This window comes from Palaemon carinicauda, chromosome 5, assembly GCF_036898095.1.
Source record: "Palaemon carinicauda isolate YSFRI2023 chromosome 5, ASM3689809v2, whole genome shotgun sequence".
NCBI lineage: Eukaryota > Metazoa > Arthropoda > Malacostraca > Decapoda > Palaemonidae > Palaemon > Palaemon carinicauda.
In genome coordinates this window covers 82,704,778-82,726,526 of record NC_090729.1, presented here as the reverse complement: position 1 = coordinate 82,726,526, position 21,749 = coordinate 82,704,778, and the positions used below count along the sequence as shown (strand labels likewise).

Sequence of the window (21,749 nt, the reverse complement as noted above, 5' to 3'; positions counted from 1 at the left end):
ATCTCCCGATGCCAGGTCTCATAAAAATGTGTTTGTTTCTAACAGAGTGGCGGAGATTGTTTTTATTCAGCAGGTTTGTAGCTTCAGTCTGAACCATGTCCCTAGTCATCAGAACCCTGCCGATATCCTATCCAGAGGTGCAACGACTCGGCAACTGCTAGTTAACTCCCTGTGGAGGAACGGTCCAGAATTCCTAGGGACCACGGGAAAGCCTGTTCCTTGCAAGGAGGAAGATCCGCTACATCAAACTCACGTAGTAGCGGTGGTACAAAAGTTAAGGGAGATGTGTCCTACCCGCCCAGGTGAGATTTGGGACATCCTGAAAAGGGAAGTAGGGTTCCAATTCTTGTTGAGAGTAGTCAGACTAATTTTAAAGTTTGCAAAAATAGAACGGAATCCGTTCAGTATTGTTGTTCTGGTAGAGCAGAAACATTATTTGCCTTCAGTTTATGCTTACTTAGAGGGCGGAGTCAGACCCCGTCGTGAAGTTGTCAATTTAGTAAGACAGTTAAATTTAGTAATGAAATATAGACTCATTTGTACTAGAGGACGAGTGTCCAAGTTAGAAGAAATTAATCAGTTAATTCTCTTGCCAGCCAAAGGGCGTTTAGTTATGGTTTATTTGAAATATTTACACCGGTTGCATTTACATTGTGGTGTGAATACTCTAATGGGTATCTTTCGACAGAAATGTTGGGTGGTGGGTCTGCGTTCTATTGCTAACCGGGTGGTAAAGGAATGTATGAAGTGTTGGCGTGCCTTCCAGTCTTCGTCGAAACAGCCACCACCATCCCCCCTACCGAAGGAAAGAACTACCTTCGAGAAACCCTTTACAGCAGCTGGAGTGGACCACACAGCAGCCATACAAACTGAAACGCAGCTAGGGTACATCCTGATTGTAACGTGCATGGCCTGTAGGGCCGTGTATCTCGACTTCTGTCCCTCCTTGGAAGCGGAAGAATTCGTCTTGGCTTTAAGGCGATTCTGTGCAATGCATGGCGCCCCCCAATACATCACCTCTGATAATCACCAGACGTTCAAAACCGCCAGCCACCTCCTGCAGGGACTCTACGAAGAAGATGAAGTTCAGCAGTTCCTGAGGAGAACGGGAATACAATGGAGGGTTCAGACGCCCAGAGCACCTTGGAAGGGTGGATTCTTCGAGCGGCTGATAGGGGTGACAAAGCGAACCCTCCAAATAGCCCTCGGCCAAAAGTATCTACCGAACGCCCACGTATTGACACTGGTGAAAGAAGCAGAAGCCATAGTGAATAATCGCCCGCTTATATACAGCGGCGACGGATGCGAGGATGATGTCCTCAACCCTTCCCATTTTTTAAGAGGACACCCAGTCCTCCTTATGGCACCGCTCTTACAGGACGAGCACCTCAACACGACCTTCACCTCCCGGAGGCTACGTGATCGTTATTTGAAACTAACAGACTCTTTGAAGAGATTCAGAGAGAGGTGGAGAAAGGAACCTTTGAGTGCCCTGAGAGCTCGACACGACTGTCAGTCTGGGGAACCCTCCAAGCTGCACCCTGGAGACGTCGTGTTGGTAAGACAAGAACATCAAAGAAGAACTACTTGGCCCCTTGGACGTGTTGTATAAATGTATTCGAACGACGACGGCGTCGTGCGTTCGGCCAAAGTTTTGTTTGAGGGTGTCGAGTCACAGCGAGCTGTTAGCCATCTGGTTCCCCTGGAAATTACCCCCGCTGTGGAGGATGATGGAGACGGAGACGATGACGATGGAAAAGAGGGTGTGTACAGTTCGACAGACAGAATGCCAGGGATCATGGAGACATCTGGGGACAACCAGGAAATGGCTCCGGCTGTGACATCCCAACAACTGGCCACAGAGACCTTCGACAGTGACACTCATGATAAGAACAATACGTTCAGTGCGAACAGTGAAGGTGAGAAGGAATCGAAGCAGACGAATGTTGAAAAACGTTCTGCACGCCCACTGAGAAGGGCGGCTGCGAAGCAACGAGAAATGATGGATCGTCTGCTAAAGGGTGACAGTCTATGAAATGTAGCTGCAAACAGTAAGTGAGAGAGGGAGTGTCTCCCTGGTAGGTAGGGAGGGTGAAGTGAAAACGTTTGTAAGTGGCATGAATCCACGGAGATTGGAAGTGCGTAGGTGTGGGGAACGGGGATGGGATAGTCTCTCGTACTTACGAAACGAGCGTTGTACAGAGCCAAGCCACTCCCTCTTGTTCCCCTAAGATGGTAGCCCACATGTGGCAGTGTAAAGAGTGATTTAGTTAATGTAAGAGGGCAGGCTGCCTTCAGATGAAAATGCGTGATTATATTCTGTGCATGAATACATTTTTCTCTGTTGTATACATATATGCCGAAAGTGAATATTTTAGGCCCATTGCCTAATTGCTTTGCCAATTTTTCATAATTATATTCTGTATGTGAATGCATTTTTTCTTTCTGTTCGTATATATGTATATGATAATTGATTTCTAGGCCCATTGCCTAAATTGCCTTTACATTTTCATGATTGCATTTACTATTTGGGTACAAATTTGTATTGTTTTTTGTATATCTGTGTTAATTGCCCCGTGGTAACATTGTTGTTTATGAACATTGTGTATGCTGATAGAGTCGTTGCGGAGCGCTACGCAACGAGCCGAACAGAGTTAAGGAGTGATTACTCCACCCCCGAGTCCAGTCTTGCGTGATTTACTGAAGTTTTTTGACGCCTATCCTTCAGGTAGGGTATGGAGTGGACCATCTAGGAAGTATACTCTCACTGTGCCAGTAGTGGAGAGTGCAAATTTCCTTCCAAACAAGTGATGCCTTAATTTTTTCAAGCAGATAAATCAAACTATTCAAAATATCACTCTTCTCTTTTCTTTATTCTAATGGATTCTTGTGACAACGACCCCACCTTCCCTGGATATGCTGACTCGGCCCCGGCACTGTTGATGACCTCTGGTAATACATTTAAAGAAAACTCTGTTAACGACGTAGGAACTAAAAAGGACTATTCTTTAAACATTCGGAAAAAGGGTAATTTGGGCAACACAGGAAAACTGAATGTCCTGCACGTTACCCAAATCCCATTAGAAGCTAATTATGATGTGCTACATAAAATATTTGAGTGTTACAGATTAATAAAAGAAATTAGAATGAAACTTCAAGATGATAATTGGGAATCTTTGTTATCATTTAATTGTCATGAGGAAGCATTTAATGCAAGCCGTAACATTGTTGATATTAAAGTAGGTAATATGAGTGTTAAGGGTGCTCTGTGTGATGGGGCACCTAAAGATCTGGATGTCTACAGACCAGCAGACAGGGTTGATAAAGATATAGGTAGATATGCCATCCCAAAGAAAGCCAAAACCACCAATATGGCTTCTTGCTCAATCTATAGAAGGTACGGAAAATTATTTCAATATCTGCAAATTTCTTCAGAGGAAGGTAGGTACAATCGCACCTGGAGATATATCTCGATTCGGGAAGAAAAGTTACTGGATAAAGGCCAAGTCATACACACAGTCTGTTATACTGTTCAATTTGAAGACAGTAAATGATGATATAAAATTTTACATCAAACCCCATGTAAACTTTAACTATGGCAGGGGAGTGGTTTTCAATAGGGATCTATAAGAATTTACCGAAGAAGAGATATTAGCTATGTGTCCACTATCAGTGTGGAAAGTACATAAAGTACCTGGAACATCAATGATTGTTCTTACTTTCCAGGATGCTGATGTACCTTTCCACATAGACATAGAAAATGAAAGGATTAGAGTTCAACCTTTTAAGCAGAAGCCATTGCAATGTTATAATTGCTTTAAATTTGGACATCCTTCCAAAGTTTGCAATAATAAAAAAATTCAATACTTGGGGAATGTACACTTGAGGCAAGGTGCTTAAACTGCAACTCTATTCATAAATCTAATGATAGGAGCTGCCAGTTTTATAAGTTAGAAGAGGCTGCCCTCAATAAATCAATTTTTGAACATGTAAGCGTGGGGCATGAAAAGAGATTATTAAATAAATCTAATACTTATGCAAAGACATTAAAACAGGAGAAAAAGTTCCTTGGGAATCATCTCACCCACCTACTACTGTAGGTAGTTCTCGAAAAAGGAATTCACCATCTGTTGATAAAGTGCTGCATAAGACAAGAACATCTCCTCCTAAAGATTTATCATTGAGTATCAACAAAAAGACATTACCCACCACTATCAAACCTTTGTCCCCCATTACAAATGATAGTACTAACCTCTTCCAGGCCATATCCTTGCCTGATTTAATAGAGATTCCACCTGACACCAAGTTATCAGGTGTACCTGTAGTGGGAAAGGTACAAAAACCTGGTAACTCACAACCTATTAATCGTAAAAGAGAGAGACCTCCATCTCTCTCACCGCCTTCCATAAAAAATATTAGACTTATGACATCAAATAAGTATGATGTTTTGTCTGTTGATGTTGCCGATCAACCAGAAGACAATTTAAATAAATCAGAAATTCAAGTTGAGGTCCACCATCCCCCTCAACAAATAGATCAAAAGGATACAAAGAAAACACCAACGTAAAACCAAACATACGAGACCATCTCTGAAGAAACCTACAGGTAATAATGTTAGATTAAAAACTGCTAATGGGAAGACCTCATCCAAGATGTCTTCCAGAAATAATCCATAGTTTTCTTCTCAATTTTGCAATGGAACTGTCAGGGTTTAAGGGCAAAATTTGAAGAACTTAAGCTCCTAATTCATGAACATTCCCCCATAATTCTATATCTACAGGAAAGTATGCTTGATGCTAACACTCATAGTCCTTGAGAGTATGTTAGCTTTAGAACACCATATAATCATCAAGCAGGGAGCTATGGTGGAAGTTTCGTGTGCGTTCGTCGAGATGTTCCCCAAATACCTAAGTCTATATGTACAACCCTGCAGGCAGTGGTTGTAAAAATTGATATAGGAAGAAAATATACAATATGCTCTTTCTACTCACCTCCAAATAATAATATTTTATATGATGATTTAGCAGAGGTCATTCAACAACTCCCTCAACCATTTCTCTTACTGGGAGATATGAATGGTAGACATCCTTTATGGGGTGATATTTTGGCAAACACAAGGGGCAATGTTATCTCATCAATTGTGGAGAATGAGGATGTGGGACTCCCTAATACAGGAGAGCCCACAGACTTCCATGTTCAGACAGGTACCTTGTCGTGCATTGACCTTTCAATTGCAAGCTCTAACTGCCCTCTTGATTTTGATTGGAGGACATTAGATGATTGGCATACTAGTGATCATGCACCAATCATTATAAACACCAACAAGATCGCCATGATGGAATCTTGACAAGGCAGACTGGGTTAAATTTTGTGAGCTAAGTGAAATCGAGGGAGTGCAGAACAGTTTGAAAGTATTGATGATGCCATAGACCTACTTAATGGAACTCTCCTTACAGCAGGAATCAATTCGATTCCCAAAACCACAGGACTATTCAAAAGACGAATAGAATTAACAGCCTTGCACAGAACCACCAGAAAATCTCTGACTAGATTGCGTAGATGCCGTACAGATGAAAATTTGATAACGTACAAAAAGTGTAGAGCACAGTTCCACCGTGCCATGAAAGAAGCTAGACGCCAATCTTGGGTGGCTTTTGTTTCCTCCATTAATAGTAGAACACCACCATCTTCTGTATGGAGGAAAGTAAAAAAGATTGCAGACAAATTCACCCCAAACCCACCACCAGTGTTAAAAGTGAATGGACAGTATGGGACTGAAGGAATTGAAGTTAGCAATGCCCTGGCTGACCATTTTTCAAATGTATCGTGCAAGAGTGTAGCAGCTCCTGGTCACCAGTACAGAAGCATTGAAGAAAAGAAAATTTTAAATTTTGCAACAGGAAGGGAAGAGTCATATAATTCTCCTTTCACTGAAAGAGAATATGATTTGGCACTTTCCACTTGTAACGATACAGCCCCTGGACCCGATGGAATTCCATACGCAATGATTAAACATGTACATTTTAATACAAAGTGGATTATTTTAAGCATTATTAATAGAATATGGCATGATCATAGTTATCCAAGTGTTTGGGAACTAGCCATTATTTTAGCCTTTTTAAAACCCGGTAAGGACAAGTTTTTCGCAGCAAACTACCGACATATTGCATTGACATCTTGTTTATGTAAAATTATGGAGAAGATGGTCAATACAAGACTGATGTGGTACCTTGAAAAGATGGTATTTTATCACCCATTCAATGTGGATTCAGAAAAATGCACTCAACGACTGATGTGCTGATACGACTTGAGTCCTCCATTTGTGAAGCGTTTGCTTCCAAACAGCACCATGTGACAGTCTTCTTTTATCTTGAAAAGGCATATGATACCACATGGAGATAAGGTATACTTAAAAGAATCCATGAGTTAGGATTAAGAGGATAGCTACCACTATTCATTCAGTCATTTCTTTCACATAGAGTTTTTCAAGTGAGAGTTGGCGAAGCTCTATCACAGAGTAAATGCCAGGAAGAAGTTGTTCCTCAGGGGAGTGTGCTGAGTGTAACCCTATTTGCACCAGCAATTAATGGGATGTTCTTGCAACATTATTTGTGGATGATCTCTCCATATCATTTGCTGGGACTAGAATGGCTAAGGCTGAGAGAAAAATGCAACTCTCTATTGATAAAATTATCCATTGGGCCGATATGAATGGATTTAAGTTCTCGACAAGTAAAGCTAAAATTGGCAATCGCTGTCGTATCCGGGGAGTACATCCAGACCCGGATATATACATCAAAGGTCAACGGAACCCATGTGCATGTGAAGCTAAATTTTTAGGGTTGATATTTGATTGTAGGCTTACATGGGTTTCTCACTTAAAAGCATTAAAAGCTAAATGTCTTGAAGCTATGAATCTTTCAAAAGTATAGTTCCATACATCATGGGGGGCAGACCGCAATACAATTTTGAAATTATACAAGGCCTTTATTTTTTCCAAAATAAGTTATGGATGCGAAATATACTCCTCGGCCACCCCAAGCCGGTTAGAAATATTAGATTCTATACATCATGCTAGTATAAAATTGTCCACTGGAGCCTTTAGAACCTCACCTATCACAAGTCTCCTTGTGGATGCTGGGGAGTTGCCTCTAGAGTCGAGACCTTTACCGAATGTCCTCTATTATTCGGTATTGGTTTAGATTGCAAAGACTCCCTAATTCTTCAGCCTTTCAGACTGCAAGCCTTGTAAGGCACTCAACCTACTTTGAGTTGCACCCAAAATCTCCTCAACCTTTTGGGTTTCCAGTGAAACAATTAATAAACAATCTGGACATAATTAGAATTAAGGTGCTTCCATTCAAGGTATCATCAACGCCTCCATGGAAATTACCTGACATATCTTTTTGTAAATACTTTATTAGCATTAAAAAGAATATGACTGACTTAGAATCCAGGTCTCTTTTTATGGAACATGTTGTAGAACATAGGGGATCGACTTTTATATATACTGATGGCTCCAAATCTGATGCTGGCGTTGGATTTTGAGTACATAGTAATGATTTTCATTGTAGAGGTGCACTTCCTCTAACAGCTTCCATATTTACTACCGAACTGAATGGCATACTAACCGCTATTGAGAAAATAGCTTTGGAAAAGGAGGGTAATTTTACAATTTTTTGTGATGCAAGGAGTGTTCTTCAAGCTTTAGAAGTTTTTAATTCTAGTAACCCTCTAGTTTTAAAGATTTTAGAATGGCTTTTTATTATTGGACGGAGAGGTATAACAGCTCGATTTTGTTGGGTTCCAGCACATGTAGGTGTGTCTGGGAATGAGAAGGCAGATTTACTGGCGAAGAATGCGGCATCCGATATGCTACCAAGGAGGTATCCCATTCCCTGTAATGATTTCCTACCTTACATCAAGAAATTGGTTTGTAATAAATGACAACAGCAATGGGATAGTCTGGATGGCAATAAAATGAGGGAAGTAACAAATATCATATCACCTTGGATACCCCGAAAATGGGAGACGACTCTTTGTCGTCTCCGTATTGGTCACACACGGTTAACACACGAGTTTCTGCTGAAGGGCCAACACCAACTGTATTGTGAGGACTGCTTAGTACCTTTAACAGTGAGGTATTTGTTGACCGAATGCCCTAATTTTACTAACTTAAGAAATAGATATCTGTTTGAGGCTCGAGATGAGGATGGCAGGTTCATCCTGACCAAGATTCTTGGACATGATGTATCATACTATGCGAGCGGAATTTTTAGATTTATTTCAGAACCAGGTCTTCTGAAAACTATTTAACTAATGTATTGACTTCTTAACTTTTATGGTTTTAATTGAATTCTCTTTTATTTTTCATATATAATAAATGCTATCGGTGGCAATGACCTTAGATGTCAGGATGCCAGAAAACTTTCAATCAATCAATCATCTAGGTAAAGGTAAAAAAGACTCTATAGCTACGGTAAGCAGCTCTTCTAGGAAAAGGAAACTCCAAAATCAAACCAGGGTAGAAGAGACTCTTTAGCTATGGTAGGCAGTTCCTCTTGGAGAAGGATACTTACAAATCAAACCATTGTTCTCTAGTATCAGGTAATGCCATAGCCTCTGTACCATGGTCTTCCACTGTCTTCGGTTAGAGTTCTTTTGCTTGAAGGTACACTTGGGCACACTTTTCTGTCTTATTCTTCTTCCTCTTATCTTTTTTTTTAAGTTTTTGTAGTCTATATTTATATTTTAATGTTGTTACTGTTCTTGAAATACTGGATTTTTCCCTGTTTCCTTTCCTCACGGGGCTATTTTCTCTGTTGGAGCCACTGGGCCTATAGCGTCCTGCTTTTCCAAATAGGGGCTGTAGCATAGGAAATAATTTATATATATATATATATATATATATATATATATATATATATATATATATATATATATATATATATATATATATATATATATATATATGTCATGTAATATAATGACATGTATTAGGAAGTTTGCCTGTTGGGTGTTCAAGGTACTGCTTATTCATTTGACTCTTACTGCGGCTGTAGCTGAAATTTTGACTACGGCAGTAGGGAGCACGTCAGCAAGCAAAGAGGTGATCTGCTGTGAAGAGTAGTGGGGCTGTAAAAGGACGTGGTCCAGTAGCCCTTGCATAAACTAAAAGAATCCTGAGGAGTGGACAGCATTTACCGTAATACGTCTTGGGTTGCGATAACCTTTTGTTACGTGTGCTTTATCTCTCCATGGGTTTTCCTTTAGGTGTCGACCGAAAGTCACGTACCGACTATGTTGCCTTGCTCAATTTAATTACGTTGTGCATTGCTGTGTTCAATTTGTATTTGTGTGTTAGTTTGCTATTGTTTAAGTTTAAGGTTTTTTGTAATAAATACAATTTTTTAAAGAAAGTAGTTTCCTTTCTGCCCTATTTACCATTTGTCCTTTATGTGATCCTTGTTAAAAGAGAACGGTTTACTTCCCCCTAGTGAATTAAGCCATAATATGCTTTGACTAAAATTCACGTGACAATTTGCCGCCCGAACAGGGACACTTCATTCATTTAAAAGACTGTATGGTGTATTGCAGACAATGTCTGTGAAGCTTTTACACATGAGTACTTTAAAAGAAATTATTAGTTTGGGGAAGGAAATTGGTTACGAAGGTGATAATTTAAGGGATTTTGTTGAAAAGGAAAGACTTATTCATGAAAGGGCAAAGGAAATGGAAAGAGAAGAAAGGGCTAGGGAGAGAGAAGAAAGGGCAGTAGAAAGGGAAATGCGAAAGCAGCAATTAGAAGTCGAATGATTAAAGTTACAGATGCAAGGAAATGAAAAAGATTCTGGTTTGTGCAAACCCTGGCTACCTAAATTGCCTATTTTCAATGATGTAACTGATAGTATTGACGCCTATATTTTAAGATATTGTTACAAGCCCTAATTACCGATGAGACCTGATGTCGTAAAATTAGAGGCAGCCCCAAAATGTGCAATGTCAAAATTGAACATGAAAGGAAAAAGTAACTAAAGGCTTGCAAACATATCAAAGATTTATTATATAATTATAATTTAAATAATACTTATAGAACTCAATTCTCAAGCTGAATACTCAAAAACTTAATGTATTGACCAATTGAAACAAATGTATTTATAACCTAAGAAAAATTAAACAAAGCAAAACACTAACGTAACACAAATAAGAAACATGAGGAATGGTGTGTGAATATCCGTATACCCACAAATACATGATAAAATCAACACTCGTAAATAATTATAACAAAGTCATAAATAAATCCAACACTCAAACAAATAACATATAACAAAATATACTCAAGAGGCAGGTGCAGATGTATAAGTCCGTGAAGTACAAAAGTTGATCCTCAGCCGAGTACAAAGGCAAGAACAGAACTAAAGATATGAAAAACTTGGGTAACAAACATAACCTTCGATGAAGGAACTACGGTGGCGTGACGGGTACTTCAGCCAATCACAAGCAGAGTAAGTCGAGCGACGAGGTGAAGAAACTAAGATTGTTAAAAATCGTAACCAGGCCGGCAACGTAAGCGGTAGTTGAAGAGCGTTAAAACTGTTATCATGTCGGAGTCATGAGACCTCCCCCCTAGAGACCTCGTACATCTGTAAGGTGGAAGAGGTTAAGATCCCCCATTTGTCGAGGGTCCTCTTGATAAAGCGTCTGCGATGACGTTCTCTGTTCCTTTCACGTGGTTAATGATAAGTTGGTAAGGCTGAAGCATTAAAGACCATCTCATTAATCTTTGGTTATGATTTTTCATCTTCTGAAGGAACCGAAGCGGGTTGTGATCCGTATATATTTCAAGAGGATACCTTTGATCTTGAATATAACAGGCAAACTTCATTACTAGGGATTTAGAAGGGACTTATGTGTACTTAGACGATATTTTGATAATTTCAGAAACTTGGAACAATCACCTGCAACGTCTATCAAATCTACTGCAAGATCAAAGGTATCCTCTTGAAATATATACGGATCACAACCCGCTTCGGTTCCTTCAGAAGATGAAAAATCATAACCAAAGATTAATGAGATGGTCTTTAATGCTTCAGCCTTACCAACTTATCATTAACCACGTGAAAGGAACAGAGAACGTCATCGCAGACGCTTTATCAAGAGGACCCTCGACAAATGGGGGATCTTAACCTCTTCCACCTTACAGATGTACGAGGTCTCTAGGGGGGAGGTCTCATGACTCCGACATGATAACAGTTTTAACGCTCTTCAACTACCGCTTACGTTGCCGGCCTGGTTACGATTTTTAACAATCTTAGTTTCTTCACCTCGTCGCTCGACTTACTCTGCTTGTGATTGGCTGAAGTACCCGTCACGCCACCGTAGTTCCTTCATCGAAGGTTATGTTTGTTACCCAAGTTTTTCATATCTTTAGTTCTGTTCTTGCCTTTGTACTCGGCTGAGGATCAACTTTTGTACTTCACGGACTTATACATCTGCACCTGCCTCTTGAGTATATTTTGTTATATGTTATTTGTTTGAGTGTTGGATTTATTTATGACTTTGTTATAATTATTTACGAGTGTTGATTTTATCATGTATTTGTGGGTATACGGATATTCACACACCATTCCTCATGTTTCTTATTTGTGTTACGTTAGTGTTTTGCTTTGTTTAATTTTTCTTAGGTTATAAATACATTTGTTTCAATTGGTCAATACATTAAGTTTTTGAGTATTCAGCTTGAGAATTGAGTTCTATAAGTATTATTTAAATTATAATTATATAATAAATCTTTGATATGTTTGCAAGCCTTTAGTTACTTTTTCCTTTCATGTTCAATTTTGACATTGCACATTTTGGGGCTGCCTCTAATTTTACGACATCAGGTCTCATCTAGCCGTTAGTACTGGCTGGAACAAAGACATTTGGTGTGTTAATTTAGCATCATTATTACAAGGGAAAGCTTCGGAAACTTACCAGTTGAGGCTGAAGATTTTGATTGTGTTAAAGAGGCCTTATTGCGTTGTTTTCAATGTACTTTGGAGGGATATAGGTTGAGATTTCGTAACTGTAAATTCTTAAAGAACGAGACCGCTCAGCAATTTGGGAATAGATTGAAAAATAACCTTAAGAGGTGGGTGAAATTAGCAGATTGTGAAGAAATATTTGATAACTTGTTTGATTTAATTATAATAAAACAATTTTTAAATGCTTGTGACAGAGATATGGTTGTATATTTGAAGGAACATGAAATGAAAACATTTGATCAAGTTGTAATATATGCCTAGACGTACATGGAGGCCCATTTAAATTATGGCAAAAAGGTTTAAGTGGTAGTCATGAAAAGCACGGTGCCTCTGCGAGTAGTCACCACTGGGGATAGTAAATGGCAAACGGATGTTGATAGTGATAGAAAAGTTACGGCACGAAATTGTTACGTATGTGGTCGTAGTAATCACCTTGCTAGAGATTGTTTCGAAAGGTTTGGGGGTCCAAAACGTAAAGGTGCGAGTAAGGGTGCAACAGAGAAAGCAGCTGTGGTTGGTCATGGGGGTAAGTTAATGGTGGATAAAACGGATTTTGAGCAAAGCGAAAAATCTATTTTTGGGTGAGATGGCCATGACGTCCTGATGGAAGGTTCCTTTAGTATATATGTCTACAGTGGATGTTCCCAGATAATTAAACCAAAGATTTCACAGAATTCTAACTTCTGACGCGAGTACCCAAAAGGTTTCCCTTTAGGATATCGTATATCAACAGGGGACGTAAGCATTGACACGCCACATGGCTATCTGCACCCCACATAGCGTTCATGCTTCGAGGGGGAAAAGGGGGCAAGATAACCGAGGAGCCGTTGCATAGTTATCCTCCTACGTTACTGTTACGGTACCTCGCGACGTAAACAAATGAAAGCCATAGCTGTCCGCCATCAGGAATGACGTCACGTCCGTCTTCTTCATTCCAAACTTAGCGCATCTACCAGCCTCCACGAGACAATATGGAAGGGAGGGGCCTGGCAGGCTGAACTGGAAACAGTAGGGTGGGTCCATCAGGACGTCATGGCCATCTCACCCAAAAATAGTTTTTTCGCTTCGCTCAAAATCCGTTTTTTTTTGGCTCAAGCCATGACGTCCTGATGGAAGTGTACCAGAGAATTAGTGTATCGTGGTTTTTCCCCATTTCAAGTGCCTTCTACTTCAAACAATATTCCTTTGGTCTGGTGACCATAGAGACCGTGACATCTCCGTTATATGTCACTACCAGTGGCATAACAATGACATGGGTTCCTGCCCCCTGGCAGGGAAGTCCTGTTTGAACAAGAGGAATATCTTAAAGTGCCCTGATGAAGATAAACTCACCTGGATGCGAAGATCGTGTCAGTCTCGTGGACAGAACAGAATGTAAATATTTATGTAAGAACAATATTTCACTGATTGGTGAGCATATTTCAGACAGGAAATTTATTATACATAATATAATAATGAGAATAGGGGCAAAGAAAACAGTAACATATGGAAAAGTTAAAATAAGACGCATATGGTAAATAAAATATCTATTTTATTCAAGAAATTGCAAAATTAAAGTAAGCAAATTATTTACAATAATATAATTAAATAATGGACATAGATTATGAGTTGACAGACAATAATGTGGAATCTGAAAGGGAAAAAATTATTGCCTTTATACACATAAGTTCCCGGAGTAACGAAAGTCTGTTTTAAAATCACTATACATTCCATGTCAAAGAACATGTGGCACACGTGTGAGAATCTATGTCACTACACCTTGGGGAAGAACAGTCCAAATGTGACACTAAGTGTCACTTGAAATCACTATGTATCGCACTAAGGTCAACACAGGCACCCCATGAGTTGGAGTCCCGAAATAACTCACTGTTCTACGCAGCACTAAGCAGCAGGTTTCATTACACTACCTGCTGCTACCACGAATCTCTTGATTTCATGCACCTGCTTCGCATAGTGTTTGAAGAACACTCGTGAGGATTTCCAGCCTGTGAATGATTGGAGGCTATCAAAATCCATTCCTTGGAAGAAATTCAGGGAAGAGGTGACTTTCCTAGGATCATGACCTGGGGTGTACTGTCAGGATCCGCTCTGCGAATAAAGTAGGTGATTTTTGCCCTTAATTGTTTAAGTGACAGGTCGCTACCCGATGTTTCTCCTTTAAAAATTTGTCCTCCACCAAAGTCTGAAGTTCTTCGAAGATAGACCTTAAGACTCTTCACTGGTCATAGAGAGACATCTTCCTTCAGAGGGCAGATTCTCCAGGGTCCCCATCTCTTGGTGGGGAGTTCATTTTTGGCGAGAAACGTGGGGTCAGGGAAGAGGGTAAGTTCCCCTGTTTCAGCGAACTGTATCTGGCCCTCCTCTCTTGATAATGCCACTATTTCACTGACTTGAGCTCCCGATGCGAGAGCAAAAAGGAAAATTACTTTCTGAGTCAAGTCTTTCAGAGGACAAGATTCATTGTCCAAGCTAAAGGCAAAATGAAGCACCTTATCCAGGGACCAGGTGATGGGTCTCGGTGGAGGTGCAGGACGGAGTCTAGCACATGCCTTCAGGAGTTTGTTAAAGATCTCGTTGGACAAATCTATTTAGGAGGCGTACAGTAGTGGTCTAGTCAAGGCCGATTTACAAGTGGAAATCATGTTGGCTGCCAAGCCTTGTCCATGAAGGTGAATAAAGAAGGACATGCAAAAATCTATGGAGATTTCCGTAGGATTTTTTGCCTTGACAAAGGACACCCACTTCTGCCAGGATGATTCGTATTGCCTTCTGGTAGACTTTGTTTTGTATTCCTCGAGGAAGTTTAAACTTTTCTACGAGATACTGAACATTTTCTTCACGGCTAGGGAGAGAAAATCATGAGATGAAGGTCTTGGACTTTCTTTGATGAATCGAAGACAATCGACTTCTGCACCTGTTGGGAAAGAACTGGGCCTGGCAGAGGGATCAGCTTGGGCTGTAGCTCCAGAACTAGGGGAAACCAGTTGCTCAGGGGCCACTTGGGAGCCACTAGGGCTGCTGTTCCCTTGAAGGTTCTCAGCTTGGAGAGGACTTTCAGCAGAAGGTTGGGTGGAGGGAACAGGTAAATCTTGGACCATCTGTTCCAGTCCATGGACATGGCGTCCACTGCTTCCGCCTTGGGGTCCTCGTAAGGGGCCACATAATGAGGAAGTTGTTTGTTGTCCCTCGTCGCGAAGAGTTTGATCTGTAGTTCCGGGACTTGACGAGAGATGAAGGAGAATGATCTTGTGTCTAGAGACCATTCCGACTCTATGGGGCTTGTCCTCGATAGAGCGTCTGCCGTCACATTGCGGAATCCTTGTAGGTGAACTGCAGACAAGTGCCACTTCTTCTTGTCCGCTGGGAGGAAATTGGGGAAAAGCACTTGGTTTAGGTAGGGCGTTCCCGAGCCCTGACGGTTGAGATATCTGACTACTACGGAGCTGTCCAGAGTTAGACGAATGTGGATTGAGGGACGCGGAGATAGTTTCTTCAGAGTGAGAAGAACCGCCATGGCCTCCAAGATGTTGATGTGAAACGTCTTGAACAGGGGAGACCATGTTTCTTGAACTTGTCGTTGGTGAGAGTGACCGCCCCCCCCCCCCCCCCCCCACCATCCCTCCAGGGATGCATCTGTGTGGATGTTGATCGACGGAGGCGGTGGTTGAAGAGGGATGGATCTTTTCAAGGTCCTTGTTTCTAACCACTGCTTGAAAAGTGAGCGAAGCCTGTTTGGTAGGGGTCTTTTGAGATCTCTTCGAGCGATGGATGCGTTTCGTCTCCAGACTCCTGAGGCATTTTTTAGCTGTGCTCGTAGCACTGGGTTTGTCACTGAGGCGAACTGTAGGGAACCGAGTACTCGTTCCTGCTGTCATCTTAAGATCCGTTTGGATTTGAAAAGTCTTTTGACAGACCCGGCTATTTCCTTCCTTTTTTCAGGGGGATGGAAAGGCGGTGTGACTGAAGATTCCAATGGATTCCCAACCATTGAAACTTCTGAGCTGGAGACAGGCGAGACTTCTTGGTGTTTATCTTGAAACCCAGATGTTCCAGGAATTGGGTCATCTTTCTGCAGGCTCGCGAACATTCTTCTAACGATGCCGACCAGACCAGCCAATCGTCGAGGTAAGCCGTCACTTGGACGCCTTGGAGGCGTAGTTGGTGGACGATTGTATCTGCCAGCTTCGTGAAGATTCTTGGAGCCACGTTAAGCCCAAAAGGGCATGGCCCTGAAGGCGTAGGTTCTTCTATGGAGCCTGAATCCTCGGTAGGAGGAAGCTTAGTAGTTCATTGGGATGTGCCAATAGGCATCCGCCAGGTCTATTGAGACCGTGTAGGCCTTGTGAGGCAGTAGGGCTCTTATATGTTGAAGAGTCAGCATCTTGAATTTGTTGTTCGCAATGAACTTATTGAGAGGGGACAAGTCGAGAATGACTCTGAGCTTGTCTGAGTCCTTCTTGGGAACACAAAACAGTCTTCCCTGGAACTTGGTGGATTTTACCCTCTTGATCACCTTCTTGTTCAGGAGTTCCAGGACATAATCTTCTAGGATGGGGGTTGATGGCTGGAAGAATTGATGGAAGGTTGGAGGTGATTGTGTCCAGCTCCAACCTAGTCCCTTCTTGATGATGCTGTGTGCCCAATGATCGAAGGTCCAGCGATCCTGAAAGTGGCGGAGTCTTCCTCTCACCGGAAGCACTTCATTGCTTCTGGTTTCCCGAGGGTTTGCCACCTCGGCCACTTGCTCCCCTTCCTCCTCTGCCTCTGGAAGGACGACGAGAGGAGTCTCTGCCGGAGCCTCTACCTCTGGGACGAAAGGTAGTTGACTGGCGTTCGTAGGCAGGGGTGAAGACCGGTGATTGGGACACCACCGGTTGGGGGACCAACTGAAAGGTCTGTTGTGGCTGTGCCACTATCTGGGCAGTAGCGGGAGCTGGAAACTGGCGTTTAGGTTGACGTTGCTGGGGTCTAGGCTTAGACGATTTCCTCTTAGGCTGTGGGCCTTCATCCTGAGAGGACTTGCTTTTACATGACATGCCCCACTTGTTGAGAAGGTTCCGATTCTCAGTGGCGACCTTGACCACGATCTCCTTCACCAAAGTGGTTGGGAAGAGATGCTTGCCCCAGATATTGGAGGAGATTAGTTTCCGGGGTTCGTGTTTCACCGCCGCATTGCTGAACAGGAACTCTCTACAGGCTCTCCGGGCCTTGATGAAGCTATATAAATCCTTCATCACGTTACCAAGATGGGTCTTCGCGAGAACCATGTAGAAATCCGTGACTTGAAGGGATAGGGAGGCAGCTAGCCTCTCCTTGATGTCCTGTTCCCGACGGATTAGGTGGTCATTCAACTTAGGGAGATCTTCGTTGAACGGACATCCCGCGACGTCAGGTTCCAGTTTCCCGACCGTAAATGTAAGCTGGATGTCCTTCCAGCTTTTATCATCGAGGGGAAGGGCGAAGGAGAGAGGCCTACACTCCTCCAGTGTAGAGCAGGGTCTTCCCTCCTCCACCGCCTTCATGACAGCATTGATGGCCTTTTCCAAGAAAGGAAAGGGCATGGTAGGGGGAGCAAGAAAGGATGGATGCTTCTAGCTTAGTGCCGGCATCTTCGAATTGGTGAAGCCTCAGGTCTTGAGGCAATCTGCCAGCATAGCCTGAGCCATTGAGTGCTCGAACACGATCACTTCTTTGGGTTCGGTCTCCTCCTTGGAGGCCGGCTCGGACCTGAGTCGGATGTAACAGTCTGGATATGCCTCGAAGTTGGGGAAGAACTCCACTTCTTCGAGGGCGACGGCACCTAACTTGTCGTTAATGAAGATCCTACAAATTTTAACTGGCATATGCTCAGCGTACCTCCAAGGGTTTGAAACCGAGCAGGGAGGAAGTTCCTTGACCGAGATCTTTTTCGGTCGCTTCCAGCCCATGAAGTGACGTTTGAGGTCCTCTTGGCCCTTACGGAACCTCTCGTCCATAAGCGCCACCAGAACTTGGATGGTATCCTCGCTGGTTGGCAGCCCAGGAAGCGAAGCAGTAGGAGTGGAGGGCACTGGCTCCTCGACCCCGGTGAAGTCACAGGAGGTGCCTGGGCAAGCTCGCCTTCCGAATCAGGGAACTCCACCTGATCCTCTTCTCCTCCACATCCTCACCCATGAGGGTTCTCTCGGTGTTGTCGGACACGTTCGACATCTTTTCAACTTCGTCTATGTAACATTTTCGGAGAGCAGCTGAAACGTCAGGTTCAACCACCAGTTGAACGCAGGGGATCTCATCCCTAGGGATTGCGTAGTCAGCCGTAGCTTTGGGAAAGAAAAGGGCCCTCATCTTCTCATTGGGGAGGTAAGGCCCTGAGGAATTTTTCTGGAAACCGCGCACCCACTTGCGCAATTTCTGGAGGGTTGTCAAACGCCTCATCAAGAAGGCTTTTGTAGATAGCCCGAGTCTGCGGGTCCCAATACTTGAGATTCCCCTTCTTCGTAGCACAGGCGGCGTGGGTCCAGCATGCCCGATGCCCGTAGAAGTCAGGGCGAAGAACTTCGCAGAAGGAGTTCTCACACTTCACGTACTCCTCCTGTAAAAGAAAGAGACAATGAGTACATAGAAGTCATTGTAATATGACTTATAGTACAACTAAATTAAGTAATAACATAGAAATTATAAGATTCATTTATCCAAGCTCAGGATAGGTGAGCTAGAAAAGGAGTAGGAAGACACATACCTGTGCGTCCTGCCCAGCCAATTGCCGTGACTATGCCCCATAATTAATTCCATAGGACCTATAGGGTTCTAGAGGAGAGGAGAGCATCCTGTAGGAGGAGCCAAGCTTAGGCTTCCTCTAAGGAATTAATTATAGAGAGGAGTAGACCTGAAATCATTCAGTTCATATAGGGAAAGAAAGGAGGGAAAATAGGATAAAACCCCCTTTTTAACCCTGGATAGGTACGCTCCTCGGAGACCCCTTTAAGGGTATACTCGGACGCGAATGACCCCGACGCCAAAAAAAATTCTTGAAAAATCAGTTTTTGCTGTAACCTCCTTTTTTCTTTTGCCAAAAAAAACTTCAATGAATGCTTAAAACAACTGTAAAGATAAATACTACTCATCTGCAGAAAAACTATTTATTATAAATATTTTAAAAAATTAAGTAGAAAAAAAAAGACCTGACATAAAAATTCATAAAAAAAAAGTTTATACATATATACACAAATCCTTTCAGGAATTGATTCTTGAATGTTTAGGACACATCTTGATGTATTTTGGATGAAGTCAGACCCATGGAGGTGAAGATCTGAAATGAGAAAAAAAGGGTAACTTTTTTTGGCCAAAAAAATTTGTCCAAATTTCATGAATTTTTTTGGGTACCCAAATGAAATAGGAAGTGGCTAATTTTTTTAGGGAATAAACATATGTTATCCTAAAATAGAAATATGTAAAAAAATCTTCATTATTTTGTAAATTACATTTATATCAGGGGCCATATCTAAAGGTAATTTTTTGAGTACTTAGAAATTTCGTAAAAAAATACATATATTTAATATATAATATGATATTTATGCAGGTAAAAATATACCAAAATATCACAAATTCTTTAGGGAACAAGAATATATATAGATAGGGCAGCTTACGCTTCGGATATGTCCACAAAATGGCCACCAACCACACTGACTCAGACTCCCTAATCTGCCACTTGAAATGTAGGAAGGGTATGTCAATTTCAAGGTGTTATTTACTAATCTAATTATTATTGGATATGCATAAAAATTGTATGGTGGGTTGCTGGATAATTGTCGATTATTTTACGACTATAAAATTAAAATTCTGACCCAAAAAAATTTTTTTGAAGGGAAATAAAATCGAAAAAAAAAAATGTAAAACAATATAAAATTTTAGCTAAAAAAATTTGATGATATTCAATCAAAAAAAAAGTAAACAAAATTTTCCGACAAATAAACATCTAGAGGAATCATTACTCTGTGATAGTTCCTTAGTACGTAGTAATTTTGAAAGAATTAGGAAAAAACGAAAAAATGGCAATCACCGGAAAATCGAACACATACCTATATATACGCCATATCTGGCTAAAAAAAAGATAGGCATGGGTAGCCAGATCATCTAGAAACACTTTCCAACACTATAAAAGTATAAGTTTTGCGACACTACTTGCCAATTCCTTACGGTAACATGACTAAGCAAAAAAATGCAAAACAAATAAAAAGGGGCACTAGCGGAAAAATGGCTAACATTCTAATATACGGCATTTCAGAAAAAAAAAATTCAGCCACGTGCTAGGCAAACCATCAAGGCACATTTTCCGACAAATAAACATCCAAATGAATAATTACTCTGTGATAGTTCCTTAGTACGTAGTAATTTTGAAAGAAATGGGAAAAAACGAAAAAATGGCAATCACAGGAAAATCGAACACATACCTATATATACGCCATATCTGGCTAAAAAAAGAAGATAGGCATGGGTAGCCAGATCATCTAGAAACACTTTCCAACACTATAAAATTATAAGTTTTACGACACTACTTGCCAATTCCTTACGGTAACATGACTAAGCAAAAAAATGCAAAACAAATAAAAAGGGGCAATCGTGGAAAAATGGCCATTCTAATATACGGCATTCCAGAAAAAAAAAAATTTCAGCCACGTGCTAGGCAAACCATCAAGGCACATTTTCCGACAAATAAACATATAAATGAAATATTACTCTGTGATAGTTCCTTAGTATGTAGTAATTTTGAAAGAAATGGGAAAAAACGAAAAAATGGCAATCACAGGAAAATCAAACACATACTTATATATACGCCATATCTGGCTAAAAAAAAAATAGGCATGGGTAGCCAGATCATCTAGAAACACTTTCCAACACTATAAAAATATAAGTTTTGCGACACTACTTGCCAATTCCTTACGGTAACATGACTAAGCAAAAAAATGCAAAACAAATAAAAAGGGGCACTCGCGGAAAAATGCCCAACATTCTAATATACGGCATCTCAGATAAAAAAAAAAGACATGCACGTGTTAGCCCAACCATCAAGGCACACTTTCTAACACAAACATGAAAAAAAAATCAATAATATACGGCAATTCCTTACTACGTAGTAAATTTTTACAAATATTGAAAAAAAAACAGAAATTGGCAACCGCAGTTAAATACCTAATATACCAATAGGCCTAACTACGTCGTATCTGACAAAAACAAAATCACGCATGGGTAGCCAGATCATCTAGACACACTTTCCAACACTAAAAAAGCAAAAGTTTTACGATACTATTTGGCAATATCTTACGGAAAAATGACTTGGCAAAAAAATGAAAAAAAATAAAAAAGGGACACTCGCGGTAAACTGCCCGACATTCTAATATACGGCATCTCAGATAAAAAAAAAGACATGCACGTGTTAGCCCAACCATCAAGGCACACTTTCTAACACATAAACATGAAAAAAAAATCAATAATATACGGCAATTCCTTACTACGTAGTAATTTTTACAAATATTGAAAAAAAACAGAAATTGGTAACCGCAGTTAAATACCCAATATACCAATAACTACGTCGTATCTGACAAAAACAAAGTCATGCATGGGTAGCCAGATCATCTAGACACACTTTCCAACATTAAACAAGCAAAAGTTTTACGACCCTATTTGGCAATATCTTACGGAAAAATGACTTGGCAAAAAAATGAAAAAAAATGAAAAAGGGGCACT

The 21,749-nt window shown here is 41.0% G+C and overlaps 1 protein-coding gene across 1 annotated transcript; it reads left to right on the top strand.

Annotated features, from left to right (window-relative positions):
• The first annotated feature begins 670 nt into the window (after window positions 1–670).
• On the top strand, window positions 671–1,612 carry LOC137640997 (uncharacterized). Its single transcript, XM_068373451.1, has one exon. It carries the CDS (start codon window positions 671–673, stop codon window positions 1,610–1,612), a length of 942 nt encoding a protein of 313 aa, XP_068229552.1.
• The last annotated feature ends 20,137 nt before the right edge of the window (window positions 1,613–21,749 follow it).